Source organism: Anabrus simplex, chromosome 1 (assembly GCF_040414725.1).
Source record: "Anabrus simplex isolate iqAnaSimp1 chromosome 1, ASM4041472v1, whole genome shotgun sequence".
NCBI classification, from domain to species: Eukaryota; Metazoa; Arthropoda; class Insecta; order Orthoptera; family Tettigoniidae; genus Anabrus; species Anabrus simplex.
Genome location: NC_090265.1, coordinates 1,196,076,330 through 1,196,098,861, shown reverse-complemented (window position 1 = coordinate 1,196,098,861; position 22,532 = coordinate 1,196,076,330). Strand labels below are relative to the sequence as shown.

At 38.4% G+C, this 22,532-nt stretch overlaps 1 protein-coding gene across 1 annotated transcript in view; it reads right to left on the bottom strand.

Moving 5' to 3' along the window:
- The window catches only part of nonC (serine/threonine-protein kinase Smg1), a 794,437-nt gene that overhangs the window by 382,343 nt on the left and 389,562 nt on the right, over positions 1-22,532 (bottom strand). The window contains 3 exon segments of the mRNA XM_068225601.1: positions 3,345-3,362; positions 18,845-19,036; positions 21,833-22,143. Of these exon segments, the coding sequence (XP_068081702.1) occupies positions 3,345-3,362; positions 18,845-19,036; positions 21,833-22,143 (521 nt within the window).

The following is a 22,532-nucleotide window of genomic DNA, read 5'->3' as shown; positions in this document are numbered from 1 at the left end:
GGAAGGGAAGTTAGGGATTGGAATAACTTACCAAGGGAGATGTTCAATAAATTTCCAATTTCTTTGAAATCATTTAAGAAAAGGCTAGGAAAACAACAGATAGGGAATCTGCCACCTGGGCAACTGCCTTAAATGCAGATCAGATCAGTATTGATGGAAGTTGATGAAAAAATTTCAAAAACCATTAAAAATCCTGTAATTTCTGAAGGATAATGCATTCAAATATGGCTGTCTCCAATGTGTTAACTATCTTTTGAAATCAGTGATGTACTCTGCCATATCTATTAATTCAGTATATAACATTAAAATCAAATTAAGAAGGACAAACCCATCTACATGGCATTCGTAGATCTAGAAAAGGCATTCGATAATGTTGATTGGACCAAGCTATTTGAGAATCTGAAGGGAATTGGAATCAGATACCGAGAATGAAGGATTATCTACAATCTGTATAAAAATCAGTCTGCAGTGATAAGAATCGAGGGCTTTGAGAAAGAAGCAGCAATCCAGAAAGGAGGGAGGCAAGGCTGCAGTTTGTCCCCCTCCTTTTCAATGTTTACCTAGAACATGCAGTAAAGGAAATCAAAGAGGAATATGGAAAGGGAATCACAATCCAAGGAGAGAAAATCAAAACCAAGAGATTTGCCAATGATATTATTTTTATCTGAGACTGTGGAAGATCACGAGAAGTTGCTGAATAGTATGGACGAAGTCTTGTGTAAGGAGTACAAGATGAAAATAAATAAGTCCAAAACAAAAGTAATGGAGTGCAGTCGAACGAAGGCAGGCGATAAAGGAAATATTACATTAGGGAATGAAGTCTTACAGGAAGTAGATAAATAGTTACTTGGGTAGTAAAATAACTAACAATGGCAGAAGTAAGAAGGACGTAAAATGCAGACTAGCACAAGCAAGGAAGAGCTTTCTTAAGAAAAGAAATTTGCTCACATTGATATAGGAATTAGAAAGGTGTTTCTGAAGACTTTCATCTGGAGCGTGGCATTGTATGGATGTGAAACATGGACTACAACTAGCTCAGAAAGAAAGAGAATAGAAGCTTTTGTAATATGGTGTTACAGAAGAATGCTGAGGATGAGATGGAAAGATAAAATCGCGAATGAAGAGATAGTGATTCGAATTGGTGAAAGGAGATCAATTTTGCTAAATTCGAGATAGCTCGCAAGCGTATATAGTGCAAAAACGATACCACAGATTTTCAATTGCATTTTGAGGCAAACGCTTCAGTTTTCTTATTCAAACTGCGTCACCTAACTCAACCGTACTGTATGTATGATGACAACCTATTTCAAGCTCCAGTAGAGAAGTGATAACATTCTCGCTATAAATTGATGTCGGAATAGCTTTTCCAAAATTTAACCAGATGCGAGAAAATATAAGCTAACCCCTGATCTTGAGATATAATGCATTCTTACTTAATTTCAGTGTACAATATCAAAATTAAGCTATTGTTTACTTAGCCTTTATTTATAACGAGTTGACAACTGCTATCAACCACGTTATTTACGTGTTACAAAAACATGTCCTCTTCTTTCATTTCTAATTTTTTTTTTTTACGGAACAGCAGTTCACGGGTGTTACTAATCGTCTCCGATTTCCGCTTCAAATATCGGCGGGAAAGTTCGCAAGTGCACAAAGCGAGAAAACGATATCGAAGGTCCCATTTTGTGAAATCAATGATGCGCTCTGCCATACCTTGAGGTGTATCGTATTCTTACTTAATTTCATTATTAAAATTATGCGAATGATTTCTTTAGTCTTTGTTTCTAACGATTTAACAACTGCAATCGACCACATTATTTACGCGTTTATTATGAAAACACGTTCTCTGCTTTCATTTCAATATTGCTTTACAGAACAGCAGTAGACGGATATTACTAATAGACTCCAACATCGCATTTGAATACCAACAAGAGAGCTCGCAAGTGTACATAGAGAGAAAACGATACCGTACCTAAGATGATCGATCGCATTTTGTGATCAACGATACAGTTTTCTTATTCTAACAGCATCACCTAACTCAACCGTACTATATGTATGATGAAAACATACTTTAAGCGCAGTAGAGAAATGATAACCTTCTCGCTATAAATTTACATGATAATAGGTAATGTAAAACAAAAGCTCAAGGTTTCCACCTATTGTAACCTTAAAAAAAGTTGCATATATTTGATGAAACTAGTTTCGGTCTTGCTAGAGACCGTCGGTCAAAATTAAGTTAAGGCAAGACATGATTTACGGATAAAATTTATGAAGCAAGCGTGTGTTGTTGAAATTCAGTGCAAGTCAGGTAACGATATGGATGTTAAAACACTCATCACAGTCACATGTCTTGTATAAGTCTTCCGTTTTTACTAATTTGAGGAATCCAGTTCACAGCACTTGAGGAATCTTCTAGAATTTAGTTCAGCTGAAACAATTGTAAACAGAATAATGCTGATGGGAAAGTGTTGAGATTTTCACTTGTCTCCAATATGGACCACTGAAAAAGTTGGAAGAGCAAAAGCAAAGAAATGGAAAATGGTAAGATTGTTAATGGTAGATGGATGTGCTGTGTTAGAGTTAGAAGCGGATTTAGAGTTTTTCACTTTTAATAACCCACACATACACCAGATTTCTAACATTTTCAAAAAACATAATATAAAAATATATTTTAAAACAGAATAATAATGCATCAATTCTACAGAACACAAACTCAATTAATAATAATAATAATAATAATAATAATAATAATAATAATAATAATAATAATAATAATAATATCAATAATATCAATAATATCAATAGTAGTAATAATAATAATAATAATAATAATAATAATAATAATAATAATAATAATAATAATAATAATAATAATAATAATAATAATAATTTAAAAAAATTCTACAGATCAGGTTTTTATATGCTTAAATGTGGTAGCTGTCCGTCCACCTACATTGGCCAAACAAGTAGAAACATTGACACAAGGCACATAGAACATGTAAATTCATGTAAATATAATAGATTTTCAGCCATGGGAAAACATATGATGGCCTCAAACCATAAATTCATGAATATTGATCAAGATAAAAAAATCTTAAAAACGGTTAATAAGGGCTCTCTGCTCAATATATTTGAAAATTGTTTCATCCCCCTGGATCAATTCTTTAATCCCAATTTCAACCTTAAGGAGTCATCAGAAAACCCAAACCATTTATTTGACCTATCAATTCCTACTTTCAATAAAAAGAAATTAAGTACTCTAAACTTCCTTCTTTATTTTTCTCCAAATTCCCTCCAGCAATCGTCCACCATTCCACATCCCCCAGCCCTACCTTAGGCTACACGATACCTCCGATCTACGACTCAGCTCTATTATATTTCTTTGCGTTTGCTCTTTCACTTTTTGAATGATCCATATTGGAAAAAATTAAAACATCAACACTTTACTATCAACATTATTCTGTTCACGTTTGTTTCAGATGAACTGAATTCTAGGAGATTCTTCAAGTGCTACTATTTTATGTGTTCACCTAGTCTTCTGTGAAGTGTATTCTTTAAATTGGAAAAAACTGAAAACTTACACAAGACGTGTGATTGTTAAGAGTGTTTTAACATCCAAATCTTATTTGTTTTGCACTGAATTTCAACAACACATGCTTGTGTCCTAAATTTTATCTGTAATTCATCATTGTCTTGCCTTAACTTGATTTTCACTGATGATGGTCTCTAGCAAGACCGAAAACTAGTTTCATGATATATATGTAACTTTTTTAAGGTTACAATAAAAATAGTATTGAATAAGTGGAAAATTTTAGCTTTGGTTTTACATTATATTGCTCTTCAATACAGAATAATATGAAATTTACTACCTTTGATGATAATAGCCTTTCCTAAATTTAACCAGACGCAGGAAAATATAAACTAATCTCAGAAATCAATGATGCACTCTTCCATATCTTGAGGTGTATCTGATTCTTACTTAATTGATTTAGCATTATGCAGCCTTTAACAACTGTTATCGGACAAGTTATTTACGCATTTATTACGAAAACATGTTCTCGTTCATTTCTAATTGTCTTTACGGAACAGCTGACGGGTATTACTAACCTACTCCAACAATGTCTTTGTATTTTGACAAGAGCTCGGTAGTGGACATAGCAAGGAAACTATACAGAGTGTGATCGATCGCATGTACCATAACAGCTTGGAAGCATAAATATCGGTAACGGGAAAAATCGTGCACACGTAATCGCTTGTAATAACGGACGTGTCAGTGATAGGGCTCTCACTATATCCAAAGGTAATACACAGTTTAATATAGGAATTTTGAACGGACACACACACAAAAAAAAAAAACCCTGACGTTATATGCCGTACTCACTATAGCGGACTCCTAATGTACAACCTGGATTCTATTGTAAAGATCGCAAAACTAAGAGAACCGAGCTCAATAACTGCAGTCGCTTAAGTGTGGCCAGTATCCAGTATTCGGGAGATAGTAGGTTCGAACCCCACTGTCAATAGCCCTGAAAATAGTTTTCCGTGGTTTCCCATTTTCACACCAGGTAAATGCTCGGGCTGTACCTTAATTAAGGCCACAACCGCTTCCTTCCTACTCCTAGCCCCTTCCTGTCCCATCGTTGCCATAAGACATATCGGTGTCAGTGCGACGTAAAGCAACTAGCAAAAAACTAAGAAATAAACAGAAGATCGCAACCTGTATTTATTTTACAAAAGCACACAACTGAATATTTATACTGAACCCTTGAACTTACCATTCCATCGTTGGCGGCCACAGCTGCTGCAGTAGAGCAACATCGAATTCTTAAATCTTGGGGTCGTAGCGGGAATATTGCGGTCACAATCTTAACCAAACGATGGGGTTCAGAAGAGAGCCTAACTACTTGCAATGAGGAACTAATACAGTAGAACCTCGATTATACGTTCCCGGAAGCTATGTTTTCCCGTATTATCCGTTTAAATTACGTGGTCCCGTGAGCATCCTAATTAAATCACGTTGTAAAAATCCCGCATTATCCGTTCCTCGAAGAAACGATTTCCCGTATCAACCGTTCAGAAATTTCAGTCCCATCAACGCTAAATCCTCGATCACGCGTTTTTCAAGAAACTGTATCTCATGAAAGGGCGGCAACGCATACTTGCGGATCTTGGTGTTAACGTCCAGTCATAGCAGTAATTTGAGGAAGAGGAAAAGCGATCAGCAGTGAACTTGCATAAGGGACCATCTTAGCATCGCATTCAGGTGGTATTGTTTAGAGAATCGAAATCACAAAGCAGAGTGTGTCCACAATAATTGGAAGGAGACAGAGCGCATTTCGACAGCTCTACTTGAAGACGGAACGAGTTTCGTTAAATGTTCGTACTTGCAAAGCGTCTACATTATGTCCAGGGTTAGATGTTTACTTTTTTATTTTGAGTGTATCGCCGAACAGGTTTTCGGCACTTCCCTCAGGGCACTGTATAGTCACTGAGCTTTCAGGCAGGAATCTAAACTGCTCCTTCTTAAGTAACATAAATTTAGTATTTTAATAATATCGCATACGATTACGTTATCGAGACCTGAACAGATGTTTCACCTTACATACATAAAGCCATGGGAGGTTTTGGGATTGCCTTTTACTCTTTTGGTCCTAATGTAAGACTAGGAATTTCACGTTATTGTGTTAAAATGTTAAAACCGCAGTTGTTTTATTTGCGCACGTTACATGTAAAAACCTTTGCTTCAATTCGCACTCGTACCGACTTGGACAGCGAGGGCGTTTTCCAGCTGAGGTCAAGGTCGCGAATAACCGTAAATTCGGAAGTTTTGATGATATTTTTTCTCTTTCCAATTTAATCGTCATTAGTGACGGACATTATTGAATATAATGCATTCGAAAACTTGAGAATCGATACTTACATTCGAAATAATATTCTCGAGTTCAACATAACCTTTAAAAGTCGATGTAGGCTGTAGGCCTAATTTGCGCGGTAATTTCCACAAACTGACTACGAACAGTATACCGGTGACCAAATTACAATGGAAGATTTAAAGAAAAAGGGATTTCGCCATCATGTTGGACGATTTTTTATCCAATGTGCTTTATTTTATTAGATTAGAGAATTAAAAAATACTTGTGGTCGATTGTTTGGCTTAATGTTATTAGGTTTTTCGAACAGTTTGACCGATCAAAATTGCTGAACTGAAAGAAGTTTCCCCGGTAAAACTGAACGTAAAGTTTCGAGACTTTTAAGTTGGGTACCAGTAATTAATCTTTGAAGCCGGCCCCGCGGTCGAACTTGCCTGCCTCTCACCCAGAGGACCCAGGTTCGATTCCTGGCCAGGTCAGACACATTTACCTGGATATGACCAGGTTCACTCATTCTACGATTACCTTTAATTGAGGCGCTATTTAATGGTGAGATGGCGATCCCGGTCTAGAGGTAGGAATAACGGCCGAGAGGATTCGTCACACTGATCATGCGTCACCTCAATCTGCAGGCGTTCGGACCGAGCAGCGGTCGCTTGGTAGGCGGAAGGCCCATTGGGGCTATAGTTTGGTTTAGGGGTGTTTGTAAGATTTTAAGTATACATTTTTTTTTTTTTTTTTTTTTTTTTTTTTTTTTTTTTTTTTTTTTTTTTTTTTTTTTTTTGTGATGTTTAGCCAAATTGTTCATGGTTCATTCATTCCCGGATTTTCCGTTTTCCCCTGTTGTACGTTTTTTTTTTTTTTTTCGGTGGTCCCTCCAAAAACGGAGAATCGAGGTTCCACTCTATGTGCTTACTAACTTTTATTGAATCAATTAACTGCAGAAAAAAATTTATATAATATAAAATCACTTAAGTATATCAAGAAAAAATTTAATTATTTAATGTTTCAAACGCAGTCACACTGCATGGCGTTAGTTTCATTAGTTACAGCATCGCAGAATCTCCTTTGGAGAAAAGTAGAAATATCACAGATTAGTGGATGGCAAAACTGAAAAGTGAAGAGAAAACCTGAAAATAGGGCACCTATTGATCCAAACGATAACTGAGAATTAATTCACACGATCCGTGGAAAATCTGACCTTCAACAAATAGAGTTCCAGATTTACTCTTAATTAAGGTTATCCACCAGTCAAATACCCTGTCGGATATGGGAACACCCGCCGAATGGACCCTTAATCGAACCAAATTGACTATCAGTTTCTTTGGATAGGTTGTGAAATACTACTGGAAAGCATGGTGTTCACTACCAGTTAACAACAGCATTCATAATTGAAAATAAAAATTCCACCATGTATTGTCATCTCGTGACACCCTTCAGTTATAGGCTAATCCCATTGCTGAAACGTGCATCACCCAAACAACTGTTCAAAAGGAACCAACAACAACTCGATCCGAGAGGATCTTACATTACGTCGTTCTGAAGGAACAAAACAGCAAAATGCAGGAAACACTTATTCATCACGCATTTAGAAGAAATGCCAAACACTGAAGTTAAATAAAAGTGGTAAATCACTTGATAATTATTCCTACAGAACCAACTTTCAGGTTGTAAACGGTTACGTTAAGTTTAATAAAATTACAAGTCCGCATGGTAAAATAAAATCAAAAATTTAGGAATTCTTTCCTGTACAACGACTACCATTACAGATACATGTACTTATTGTTTGTCCCAACAAACAAACTACAAAGTTATTGATCAACCACAATCAACTATTACAAAAATGAAAGAACGACAAAAATTGAAAATAATATATTCCCGGCTGACGAATTGAACCCGCATTCATAACTCAAGTTTCACATAAAAAAACTAAGTGTCAACACGCACACTAGCAAAGCAATCGGACGTCAGAACGACAAAACAATTAAGTCCGTAACAAAAATAAAATACTGAAGTTCAATGAACTCAAATGCGTGGCAAACTGCAATAAATATTCAATCACCGTCAGCTCAGTACCCAATATTGGACAACCCTCATGTTCATGCCACTAGTGGTTCTATAATCTTAGGTAAACACCTTCCAGCTAGTAAGGGCTGTGCACAAAACATGGCCTCAATATTACTTAGCTAACACTCTTCACATTGCATACACTACTGCAGACAGTAGACTTGAGTATATACAGCTGACAACCTAAACCTATCGCGGGGCCTACCTAATGTCTGCACACCCTAACAATAACCTCTAAGTACATACACACACCTCCCTAAACCTATCGTTGAGTGTGAACTAGGATGTCTTATCATCAGTAGGTATACTCCTAGGATAACATGTAACGTCCTAAATCTACTGTCGAGCGGAAACTGGGTTCCCTACGCTTTCCTGTAGAATGTCAGGCGAAATCGTAACTTCAAACACACTTAGATATTTTAGCTGTAAACCTTGTCGAAACTAATAGCACACAATGAAACAAATCTTGCCACAGAATGAAAGCAAGTTGGCACATGCAACTAAGTCCCTATCTTGTTAATAAAACGTGAAATTGAAAATAAATAACGCGTGGCAAGCGATCCACAACTCAAACATGATCTCGACATACACAATGAAGTTTGGAAAAATAAAAATGATTTTCAACACACATCTAACATTACGTGAATATCGCCAAAACAGTAATCATCACCACCGCAAAAATCCAGGCTGTAGCTCTAGGGTGAGGCCCTCAAATCGCCTACCATCCCACTATTCCAAATATCCATATCCATTAACTATCCAGTGAAGCGAAATTCAATGAATCTACACAGCCAAACTATCGCTTTAATAATGTCCAATATCTCATCCCACAATGTTTCCGATTTAATGAGAACTTATTGTCTCGTAATTTATGAAATTTACTGAGTGGAAATTTGTTTATAACAGTCAAATAACACCAACCTTGTATTCAGAATGCTCTTTTACCCTTGAGGTCGCCTATAATATTCATTATGCTGACTTTATGTAAACTCATAACTTAGACTTAACTGCCAAGAGCTACAATCTTCTACAGAAATTGTTTTTCACTGGAGGATTTTAACTTGAAATCATAACGTGCGTCAGAGAGAACTCATTTCGAACCAACCTTCACCCGGTCAGCTGTTCCAGATTGTTAGCAGGGTGTCACTGGAGTCTGCCTCAGAATTATCACATTTAATATACAGCCAGTCTCAAAAATTCTTTGCCATCTACAAATACAGCCTGTCTCAAAAATTCATCCTCATCGTCTCTCACGGCGGCATTACACATGAAATACAGGCTTCCTCTGCCTTCAACATCTATACAACTCTTATCTCAAAACATCATTCTGGCACAATCCATTTCTTCTGTTTCAAGACTTTTCAAACCTCAATCCTCTCGTGACAAAAACTTTTATAAAAATCCCTTTTCATTTATTTTCACTAGAACTTTCGGACCTCAGGAATACAACAACACACCCATATCACCGACATACACGATGTCACAAAATTAGCTTCCCACAAAAAAAAACATAACTTTATCAGACTTCACTGGATTTCGAGACAACACAAATCTTATTGAACATAACTGTTAAATACACTTATAACATAGAAAAATTTTATCCCGTGGTAAATATTATTATTATTATTATTCTGACAAAAATTTTCTGAACTCATATGATATTCGAAATTAAGACATTCACCACGGCTAGATTATCATTGTCACCTTTCTAATTTTACTCAATTTGAACAATATCTCAAAGAATATTAACACATTATTTAAACTTCGCATTTTGTAATTTCTCAACATGAATTTTACATGATGGTACAGATGTTGATTCCCATTGGGAATCTGTAATATTTGTTCCGAATGAGTAAATTTATAATACCAATATAAATGGTCCATTATTGGACATTATAAATTTACCAGCTAACTCATTCCTGGTTGCCAGCGTTTCGCCCACGTGTGCTAGGCTGGGCTCATCAGTTGGTACCTAGCACACCTACCAAGACGCATGGCTAGTGCGTACCATGGAGGCCACTGCGTAGGCTAATAGCTAATCATAGTTAGCTGGAAAATTTATAATGTCCAATAACGGACCATTTATATTGGTATTATAAATTTACTCATTCGGAACAAATATTACAGATTCCCAATGGGAATCAACATCTGTATCATCTGATGGCCAAGCAGGCACCAATTTTTAGAAATGAGACAGAGTGTCTCATAGTGCATTGCCACTGCCAGTGGCTACAATTAGCCTACGCAGTGGCCTCCACGGTACGCACTAGCCATGCGTCTTGGTAGGTGTGCTAGGTACCAACTGATGAGCCCAGCCTAGCACACGAGGGCGAAACACTGGCAACCAGGAATGAGTTAGCTGGAAAATTTACAATGTCCAATAACGGACCATTTATATTGGTATTATGAATTTTACAGTCCTGAAGAGTTTCACACGATGACCAGAAATGCAACACATTCGCCTGATCATAATAAAATATTAATTCGACATACGCATTGAACAGATTCTAACTACAACATTGATAAAAATATAGTCACAGACCTGTAATCATAGTTGTCTTGGGAGATTCTGGCCGTATTTAGCCAACCTATCTCGTGCTTAGCCTTCCGTGGCTACATTTGACATCATCTTTATATATATATATGTATATATATATATATAACTTAAGCTTACAATTTATACACTAGGTGTCGATTAACACCGCAAATACCGCACTTTCTTCGCGTTTAACATGCGACGAGCACGCTTCTCAAATGGCGACTGCCACAGTTTTCCCACGACCGTGCTTTCGTTCACACTACTGCTGGCCAGGTGTTCCAAACAGATAAGACAATCAGACCTCACTGGTAGCCTCCAGACTTCCCATTTACAAATATCAAACACACCAAACCAAACCAAACCAAACCCCATGGCACTACAGCCCTTGAAGGGCCTTGGCCTACCAAGCGACAACTGCTCAGCCCGAAGACCTGCAGATTATCAGGTGTCGTGTGGTCAGCATGACAAATCCTCTTGGACGTTATTCTTGGCTTTCTAGACCGGGGCCGCTATCTCACCATCAGATAGCTCCTCAATTCTAATCACGTAGGCTGAGTGGACCTCGAACCAGCCCTCAGGTCCAGGTAAAAATCCCTGACCTGGCCGGGAATCGAACCTGGGACCTCCGGGTAAGAGGCAAGCAGGCTACCCCTACACCACAGGGCTGGCTATCAAATACACATGCACTTGTAATATGGAAAGAAACTCAGCTACGTATTTTAACCAAATATCTAAACCTTCACAGTTATCACCGGCGGCAGTTCAGGAAAATTTCTGTCACCTTCCATTTAATATTCTACTTGAACCATTGACACGAACATATAACAAGTTACTTTGAGAACAAAACCCCGCACTTTCTTGCAGACGAGCGACGTGGGTTTCACCATTCAAATCAACAGACAGAATGTGCAGAATAGGCGGAGGTGGGGTTCTTTTATACCCTCTGGGAGGGACGCCACTCTCTCCACGAGGCTTGGTTATGCAATCTGCTAATTCCACATCCACTGGACCTATTTTCTTGAAAGTTATTCCATACATTCGGACAGACTTATAATTCATTATGGTGTTAATTTCATATTTTTCCCATACTTGCAACGGGCGAAATGAATTATTTCTGCCCTGGAGTTTCGCGGCTTTTCTTCATGAAAATGACCTCGCCACGTGTCGCCGATCTGCGAGCAGGATGCAAACGTTCCTCCAGGCTTAACTGAATTTATATTTACGCTGGGAATTCTATCTTCACATACGGTTTATAAATAATTTAGACCCTTTATTCCTGGATTTACCATGTTGCCAAAATCCCTCGTTATGAAGGATTTTTCGAAATTGGTAGATTATTCATTACTCGAGGTCTACCGAAGTGTACCGGCATTGCACGAGCTCGCAGCTCGCTTGTCACAGAGGGCCCTGTTCCCACGAGAGAGCCAGACTCTTGAAATGAAAACATGGCTACTCTCAAAAAAGTTGTTTGTAGCTGAAATAAATATTTGGAATTAAATTTTTTTTCGTCGTAGAATTATGGGTTCAATACAAACATTGTACAAGATGAATTTGGAATAGATCACAAGACCAAAGCAATGATAGAAGAGATATTTACAAACACCAAATTTAAATGTGATTCCAAAGAGAAATATCAGATCTATTTGAGGTCAAGACAGAATAGCAACAGGATGTTGAACTCTCATTAATTTAAGTTGGTTTAGAAAAAGTAATCAGGGAAGGGAGAGCAGAATGCCTCCTAAACTTTGTCTTACTACAATGTTAAAGATTTACAACTTCTGTCACAAGACCTCCAGGACTGAATCTACCTAGGTATATTTGAGAAACAAGTGTTCTGAACTTTCATAACAATGAAAGTGGCTGTGTAAAATTCCAGTAGGAAGCAGGAATGCATCTTATAGCATCCCGTAAAAATAAAAATGTAGAGTCAAACCAGCATAATCTTGATAATTCAGCCCTCTCGGTACCGGAGGGGTGCCAGTTGATACATTTTTTCGATTTACAGAAAAGAAATATACTAGATATATATTTAAAGAGGTGTTTCTCATCTTTTTTTTTGCTATGGGCTTTACGTCGCACCGACACAGATAGGTCTTATGGCGACGATGGGACAGGAAAGGGCTAGGAGTGGGAAGGAAGCGGCCGTGGCCTTAATTAAGGTACAGCCCCAGCATTTGCCTGGTGTGAAAATGGGAAACCACGGAAAACCATCTTCAGGGCTGCCGATAGTGGGATTCGAACCTACTATCTCCCGGATACAAGCTCACAGCCGCGCGCCTCTACGCGCACGGCCAACTCGCCAGGTGTTTCTCATCTTGATCCAGTTCCTATGGATATCACACTTTTCACACAATGATAATGTTCTACACTTGCGTATCTGGAAGTTCAACATAGTTCAAACTGTAGTTGATGGTTAATGCACACACATGAACACACAAATGCATAAGGAACATAGAACCAGTCCATACAGTACATCGCAGAGCATTAATAAGAGGCACGTTTGTGGTGAAATTTTTCCCTAATTTTGTCATTTTTAAAAGCTTTTTCAGTATTTTTTTCCTATATTTTATTTCCACTTTACAAAAATAAACGCTAAATAAGATATAGTTGATGGCATACTTGTAGTAAAACATCGTATTTGTTTTTATATATGCACAAGAAACACGAGTCAAGCTTCTGCTGAAAACACATTTTAAAAATTTATTTTTATAACAGGTTTTTCAGTCTGCCGAAACTAATTTTGTATAATTATATAAACAACGTGGAAGAAAAAAAAACAGAAAGAAAAGGAAAAAAAAAAGAGAAAATTATACATGAAAAAATAAACAAATGACACGTAAATGAAATGTAAAATCGTTGTAAAATCATTGATGTTTAATTCTGTTTAAAGCCCTAAAACTGGAAATCTGGAACCATCTTACAGTCATCACTTCTCTCCACTCTAGAACAGAATGAGAGTTACTGCAATACCGTACGGTGAACACTCATTAAGATAAATTAAAAAAAGGTCAAGTTTTTAATGATTTGAACAGAGTAAACATATACATTTCTGAATATTTTCAGTGTAATTTGATAGAATATTATTATGATCTTTCAAGAAAGAAACATGCCATTCTATTTTAATTACGTTGTTTCTTCTTTTTTCTGTTCTGTTTATAAATTTTATTCAATTCAAAATTAGTTTCAGCAAACTGAGGAACCTAACAGCTATAAATTAATTGAGTCAAAGCTGAAAACAGATGGCTTCATATACTGCAAAATAAACATATTACATACTGTATATCAAAGCACTGGTGTTTGAAAATGTTGTATCCTGCCACTTTAATAAGTAGGGCCTAGCCTATGCACATAATTTACACATCAGTCTGAACAACACAGACAAACCATGAGTTTCATATTACTGGGAGCCGGAGCTGTTCTCCGGTCAGACGTTGTATTAAAATTCATTGAACACTACCAACATTTCCGATTGGAATCCTTAAAGCTTTCACAATATGCCAACATTATGATTTCAAGGAAAGAAGAATGGAAATCACGTCAATATGTTTACCTGCTCTGCATGAACTACCAGCTAGATTCCCAAACACTGTGTATCGTTCAAGATATTGTGAGGTTCAAAGTCTCTTAGGATGGGAATTTGATTATCAGATGAGAGACTTCATCATTTTCTAAATCACCTTTCATTAGGCTTCTAGGGACAAAGAAAGAGTTTACTGAGATAATTTTTTTTTTCCAGACCTCATTATGTGGTTCGGCTTTTACAGACTTGCTCCATCTACAAACTGCAACAAAAATGTTCTCCCATTAACTTCAAATGAGTTGATTCCACATAATTTTGCCAATTATTTTTCATACAGGTACCGTAAATGGTTCTGTATTTTGAGCCAAATTTCGCACAAAAGAAAAGAAAGAAAAAAAAAGACTCTGCACTTTGTGAAAGATGCCGCTCACAATAATCCAACTGAATGACAACAAAGAAGACAGTGGATGGTTTTAGAGACCATACTACTATGAGTCTCAATTTAAATCCAGATGTTTCAACATAATACACCAGGTGGAGTAGGCCAGTTTACTGGATGTGCCATACCACTGAATGGCGAATTTATGGATATAAGTACATAAGTAAAACGGAATACACCTATACATTAAGTCTGAGACGTGTTGCAAGGTCAACAGGCTCCCAGAGAGGCCTGGTGCAGGTCTTTCCAGCTGACACTCATGGGCAACCTGCATATTTGGAGGGGGGATTGTGATGATGAAGATGATGATGAGGAAGTAACCTTTTTCTATCGAGTGACACAAAGGAGTCTGTTCAAGGCTTAATGAACGCATTCAACAGACAAATTACCATCAAGATGTGTTTTATGTGTTGTTTTTTTATTGTGGAAATTTTGTACTTCCATTTTTCAAATATGCTCACTACTTAACAGTCTACTCTCCATTCTCAAATTTTTCATTTCTTTTGTAACTTTCAGTCTAGTTTTCTTATGTATTTCGGTCATGAGGAGATAAAACTGAAGACCATACACTCACTCCACATAAACAGTGAGGAGAGGTTTGAACATAAACCCAGGATTTTGGCATGCAATCTAGTGATTATTGTATAGCACCACATTTCCTGCCCTGCCAAACAACGTAGAGTTCACATTATATGGGCCTAATACGAGGAACCAATCATAGATTATTTGTTTTTAAAAACAATTCCAACAGTGTGGAGAAAAAAACCCCCACTAGATTACAACTGATGATAGGCAACATCCTGTCTAGAGTTCATAACTGAGTATTTATTTTTTTATTTATTTATTTATTCACGAAGCACAAGATACAGCTACACTGAGCAAATTTCACTTGCACTGTCAACAGACTATTTAACAAACGTAAACTTTCATAATAAAATATAACAAACATAACAATATATAACAAGATCAGGTACACATCCTACTAATAACTGTCCAAATCGAAAACCATGAGAATGTCCATGTTCATAGCCATGTCGTCGTGGGTCAAGATGGCGGTATAATCCCTTCGCATCAACTTATCTTTAAGATACTATTTACACACCTCTCGAATACACTTTTATTTGATGCTATATCAAGCTCTTGTCTCCTATTAATATTGTTAAAGAGTGTTGGGAGGCGGATTAGGAAAGATCGTTGAAGTATTGAGTGCTGAGTGTGGGGAATGTGGAGAAGGTCTTTGGTTCTGGTGGAGCGGGAAGGAACGCGGAGAGAGAAGAGAGAAACAAGATGTTCCGAGCGGTAATGTCCATTTAAGATCTCGTGGAGGAAACTCAGGTCAGCTACCTGTCGCCTGATGTGCAGCGGTGACACATTAATTGCCATTAATATCTGCTGCGTAGACAGATTTCTGAGCTTGGGGTTTCTGTTCCTTACAATTGCAGCAAAGGAGGACACTGCTCTGTCTAACTGCTTGGTATTGGAGGGGGCGGCTGTTGACCAAATCGGAGAGCAGTAGTTTAAGAGAGGTTGAACGATCGTGAGGAAGAAGTGGCGAAGAGCAACGGGGTCAGAAATTTCTGTGAAGCGATAGAGAATGCCTAGTAATTTCATAGCCTTGGTTGTATATGTTTCTATATGGGTCTTAAATTGTAAATTTGTATCGAATATTACACCTAGGTCACGCTGTTGCGTAACCACGGTGATGGGCTTGTCGAGTAGGTAATATGATGTCGGTAGAGGAGATTTACGCAGTGTTATGGTCATGTGGCTGCATTTTTGTGGATTGGGGATAAGTTTCCAAGTACGGCACCAGTTCGAGAGGGCATTAAGCGATGACTGTAGCAGAGCTGCATCTGCTGGATTCCTGATCTCCCTAAATATCTTGCAGTCATCAGCAAAGAGTAGGGTATTCGCTGTTTCGTTGAGTTCGGACGGCAGATCGTCCATAAACAAAGAAAACAGCAAGGGGCCAAGAGTACTGCCTTGTGGGACACCGGAGGTGACTGGTAACCATGAGGATGAAGTGCCTGATATTAACACTCTCTGCCAACGGTTATGTAGGAAGCCAGCAAGAAGGGTCAGTAGACTGCCATGTATATTAAATCGTTCGGAGAGTTTATGGAGCAACAGAGTATGGTCAACAGAATCAAAAGCTTTCGAAATGTCTACGTAGCCGATATCCAGCTGTGATTTAGCTGCAATGGCGTGTGATGCAAAGCTATGCAGAGTGGCAGGTTTGTTAGACAAGAGCCACCTGGTAGAAAACCATGCTGCTTGGTTGAGATATACGGCAAAGTGAATGCGAGGAGACGCTGGTGTATAATTTTTTCAAAGATAAAGGATAGTGTGGGGAGAATAGAGATTGGTCGGTAAGATGAAACATTAAATTTGTTGCCTGATTTGAGAAGTGGAACAATATTTGCCTGTTTCCAGGTAATAGGAAAATATCCCGCGGCAAAACATCTGTTAAATAATTTAGAGAGAGGGACGCAAAGAGTGCTGGCAGTATTTTTTAGGAAAAGAGGACCTATAGTGTCGGCACCGGTAGCTTTGTTGGTACGAAGAGTTTGAAGAAGGTTATGAACTTCACTTGGTGTGGTAGTTATGCTTGATAGGGTTCTGTTTGAAGCTGTACCAACGGGAGGGAGCGGTTGGTTTTGTACGGGAGGGGAGAAGTTGGAGAAGAAATACCTGTTGAACAGTTCATTGCGATCGGCGCCATCTGCTGTTGTATCGTTGTGGTTCACGCTGACAGGAATCCGCTCCGTCCTTCTCCGTGTGTTGATGAGACTCCAGTAGCGCTTGGGATTGCTGCGGACGTTTTCAGTGACAGTGTCTACATGTGTTTTGTAGTCTCTTCTGACCATAAACCTCGCGTGGTGGCGGATTTTAACGAAGGTATTGTGTGTGTGTGGGTTAGGGAAGTCTTTCCACAGGCGCCAAGCTCTCTTCTTATTAAATAATATCAGTCTGGTCTCTTGTGATATCCAGTGTTGATGTTTGCTAGTAGTATCCCGTTGTGCAGGTACGAAGTCTTTAATTGCAGCCGATTCGATATCAGCTATTTCGAGCAGACTCCAGGGAAGGCATTCCAGGGCACGACACATTGCAGGCCAGTCGGCACGGCGCCAGATGTAGGTAGGGCGGTAGGATGTCCTGCTGTGAGGCTTTGAGGAGGGGTGTGGAAGGAGGAATGTAGCATCGAGGGACTGGTGGGCGCACAGGAAAAGGTTTCTGCCTGGGGTTATTGTTTTAAGTTCTAATGAGGAGAGTATGAAGTCCAGGGTGTTGGGTCCACGGGATGGGTACATACTGAACTGTTTCAGTCCGAGGCCATTAATAAAACTGTCTATAAAGTATGTGTCACAGTTGTTAGCTGACAGTCCGGTAGTTGGAGAAGACCACTTTATAGACAAGTTAGTCGCCCATTAAAATTACTTCACCATGAGGGAGAGCTGCAATGACTGAGTCCAGGCACTGCTCAAGGTCACTGAATTGGCTGTTTGGTGGTCTGTAGTAACATCCCACAAGTACAGGGCGTCGAGGAAAGAGTAGCTCCACCCACACTAACTCACAGTTCCGTTCGAGATCTGTCCTTCGTTTACATGGTAAAGCTCTGTTCACTGCTAGCAACACTCCACCACCTAGAGTAGAGCGATCACGACGGAATATGATATAATTAGCACTGAGTGGTAGTTCACTGTCGTTAGCCCAAGAGAGCCATGTTTCAGTAAGTCCGATCACGTCAACTTCTCTTAAGTCTGGCAGGGAAAGTTCACAATCAGACAACTTATTGTTTAGGCTTTGCACATTCTGACAATGGATGTTTATGTCTGTTTTCATTTCACAAGTGGTGGGACCGGGGTTTAAGTGGACATCTCCAGCCAGTAGTAGGAGGCAAAGCAAGCCCCTAATCGCTGAGCGACCAGGCCTAGGCTTGTTCGGCTCCGAGCTAATAGGGAGGCACCTATAAGTCTGGAAAATGGCGCATCCAGTCAGAGAGAACGCCGGAATGTAGTAGTTTCTCTCTGCTAGTAGCCATGCAAAAGGAGAACTCACTTTTTCACTTCCACACACCAATTCCTTAACTCGAATAGACCCGTGCAGAGAACCGTAAAGCGCAACAACTCTGATTATTACCACACAAACAACACAAACTGCAGCAGCACTAAGCTTGCGCGTGTCTCCTCCAGCCGCCATCTTCTTAGCCATTACGAAAACAAAATAAGCTTAGATAAAATTTAAGACTTTTTCCACAAATATACTTAATTACTTAAATATTGTTTCAATTGTACCAGCTTGAAAATAAAATCCTGGAAACTGATTCAAATTTGCAAATGAGACATCACACAACTTTATTTTAAGTATATTTTGTTTGAACATGAAATAACATTGAAGCTTAATTTTACCTCTTTATCCCCACATAGTTCCAGATACTTGAAGTAAGCAACAGCAGACAGTTCATAATAGATGTATATCCTTTTCTGTGCTCCTCTCCATATATCTACCAAATGAGTTAACTGTTCACTGGTAGCCTGATTCAGAGTTTGAACATTTTGAAGCTGGGATTCAATCATTTCAGAAGTATTAATATCTTCATTCTGAAATGAGAAAACATGTGAACCTCAGGTTAATCATAGTTAAAAATGTTTCAACAAAATTTACACTACAGTAGAACTCCGCAATAGCGAGTATGGTATATAACGAGAACTCCGTTATAGCGACAATATATTTCTGTCCCTTCAAAATTCCTATATTAAACTGTGTGTCGTCCTTCGGTTACAGCGAAAGACCTATCACTGAAGCATCCGTTATTACGAGCGATTAAGCGCGCGTGATTTTTCCGTTCCCGATATTTATGCACCCCAGCAATTATACTGCATGCGATCTATTACCTTTGGTATCGTTTCCTCCCTATGTCCACTAGCAAGTTTTCTCGTCGACATTCGAAGGCGATGTCAGAGTCGATTAGTAACACCCGTCGACTGCTGTTCCATAAAGAAAATTCGAAATGAAAGAGGACAATTTCGTAATAAATGCGTAAATAATGTGTCCAATAATGGTTGTTAACTCGTTAAAAGTAAAGGCTGACTAAATGACCGCTTAATTTTAAGGCTAAATACTGCAATTTAGTAAGAATGTGATACACCTCGAGATATGGTAGAGTGCATAATTGATTTCAGAGGTTAGCTTATATTTTCTGGCGTCTGGATAAATAACGGAAAAGCTATTATGAACAGTTATAGCGAGAAGGTTATCATTTCTCTACTGGCGCTTGAAGTGTGTTTTCATCATATGTATAATACGGATAAGTTAGGATAGGTGACGCTGTTTGAATAAGAAAACTGAAACGTTTGCTACAAAATGAGATAGATCATCTTCGGTACGGTAAACTTATAGCTTTCTCACTATGTGCATTTGCGAGCTCTGTCGTCGACATTCGTAGGCGATGTTGGAGTAGATTAGTAATGCCCGTCGACTGCTATTCTCTAAAAAAAAAAAAATGTCTAAATGAAGGAGGATAACATGTTTTCGTAATAAATGCGTAAATAACGCGGCGGATAGCAGTTGTTAACTCGTTAAAAATAAAGACTGAGGTAAACGATCTCTTAATTTTAATGTTACATACGGAAATTAAGATATGGCAGAGTACGTCACTGATTTCAGAGGATAGTTCATATCTTCTTGCGTCTAGTTAAATTTCAGAAAGGCTATTTACATGTAAATTTTTAGGGGGGAGGTTATCATTTCTCTACAAGTGTTTCAAATATGTTTTCATGATACATACCGGTATACGGTTAGGTTAGGTGACTCCGTTTGAAGAAGAAAACTGAAGTGTTTGCCACAGAAACCTCTGGAGTGATACCGTATTTTTCCGAAACCAAGACGATGTTTTTTATTCCCTCTCTCTCTCTCTCAGAATCTCATGTGAAAACTCAAGGGTTATCTTGCATTCGCGGCCTGAGAGTAAGTTACTGGATACCACTGGCAACTACCGCAATAACTACGCTGCTTCTTTTCACCCCCCCCACGCGCACGCACACACAAAACTCGTTGACAATAAACGACCGCCTCTTTATTATACATCGCTAGCCGCGACAATTTGTAAGTTTTATAGACAGCAGGAATATTTTCGTGACGGATAGTCGTATTGTAAAGATACGTGGAAAAGGTACCTATTGTCGGCAAATTTTCAACGGGTTCTCGTCGATGTTATGATACCAATTTTAAGTTAATGGTTATTAAACACTCGGAAATGTAAAGTAATTGTGCAGCCGCAAGAAAATACGGGATAGGCCTAACCAAAGCCAATATTTGGCGTTAGCGTGAAGACAAAGAGCTAAAAAAAAATGCGTACTGTACAAAAAATGCATTCAGTGGTCTGTAACAAGGACGCTTTAAAGAAGTCGCGAAGATGAAATTGTGAGGTTTGTATACGAAAATCGCAAGGGCGGAATGGCCATACCGTGGCGCAATAAACTCGTTCGTTGACTTTCAACGTCCGCGATTAGGCCTATACATCGCTAGGCGACAAGCGAGACGTGCGTATAGCGGTAGCCGATTATACAGTATCTGACGCTGAGTAAAAGTAACAGTTTTATAGACAGCAAGAATAATTTCCTGATGGATCGTCGTATTGTAGAGCCGCATGGAATTGGTATTGTCGGCAAATTTTCAACGGGTTCTCTTCGGTATTATTATGCCAGTTATAAGTTAGTGGTCGTTAAACCCACGGAAATAAAGAATAATTGTGCAGCCGCAAAAAAAATTACGGCCTGACGAAAGCCAATGTTCGGCGTCTAAAAGTAGAGTGAAATGCGTAGGCCTACTGTACAACAAAGGCATTCGTGTGATTTTACAAAATACTTTTTGAGCCTGATTTATTTTTTTTGAAGGAAAAAGTGGGGGTTCATCTTGGATTCGTAAGAATACGGTACTATATTTTTTCAGAATGAAATTAAACGTACACTTTCACGTAGTATCGGATTTTGAAAAATAACAAGTACGCAGTAGTGTGTATCATCTGCAGAAACGCAAGTTTTGAACAAACTGATTGCTGTTTCATACCGAATTTTCATGTGTATGGGTTTTTTCCGACTTTTATACAAAAATCGGGTATAACGACAATCCGCTATAGTGAGTAAATTTTTCGCCGTTATGAATTCTCGCTATAACGGACTTCTACTGTATTTACATGAAACATTTTCAATAATATTACTGCTCATGGAAAACCACATTTTTGTCTGAATTCAAATAGTAAGAAGCTGAAGTTTATATCAAGTCCATGAGTAGAGAGATCTTTTAAAGTAAAATTGCAATTCTTGTAAATATGTTTATATGAGATTGAAATGTAATCAAAGAAGTGAGGAAAACAATAAAAGTATAAAAAGTCTAACCTCTATGTCTTCTTCATCTGCTCCAGTTCGAGTTTGACTGAGAATGGTGTAAACTTTCTCTAGATCTTGCAATGGCATACCAGATGGCAAAAGGCGTTTCACACCTGCACGATCTCCTTCCGATAACTGTCCACCAGTTTCACTAGCAGCATCCACCACCCTGCGTCCCCAGCGGTAACACCAAGCAGCAAACTGGCTCCAACATTTAGCCAGAGAGGGACATAAACTCACACTCTTATGCAACAGACGGCCTACCATGGCATCAGCAGCTGGGATCACATTAGTTCCGTTCTGAAGTAAGGGACTACAATCTGTCCAACAAAAGTACACTACTTTTCATTTTAAAGCAAAACATGAATATTCACTATGTTCAATAATAGCCATATAAATATTTGTATATTCTTTCCAAATTAGAAAAATAAACAATCTGATAATTGTCAAGCTGAAATGGAAACAATAGACTGGAAAAGAAACTGCCCAAGACATATGATATGGTTAATCATCAAGGTTCGAATTTGACTGACCCCCAAGATATCCTGGCATGGATGTTAGACATGCACGTTGGAAAGTAATGCACCAATTAAGGGATATTTTGATATATCATTACTGAGAGAAATAAAAGTGAAATGTGAGGTGGCATTTAGATCAACAGGCATTACAGACGATGTGACAGAGTTCCATATGTAAATAATCATAATCA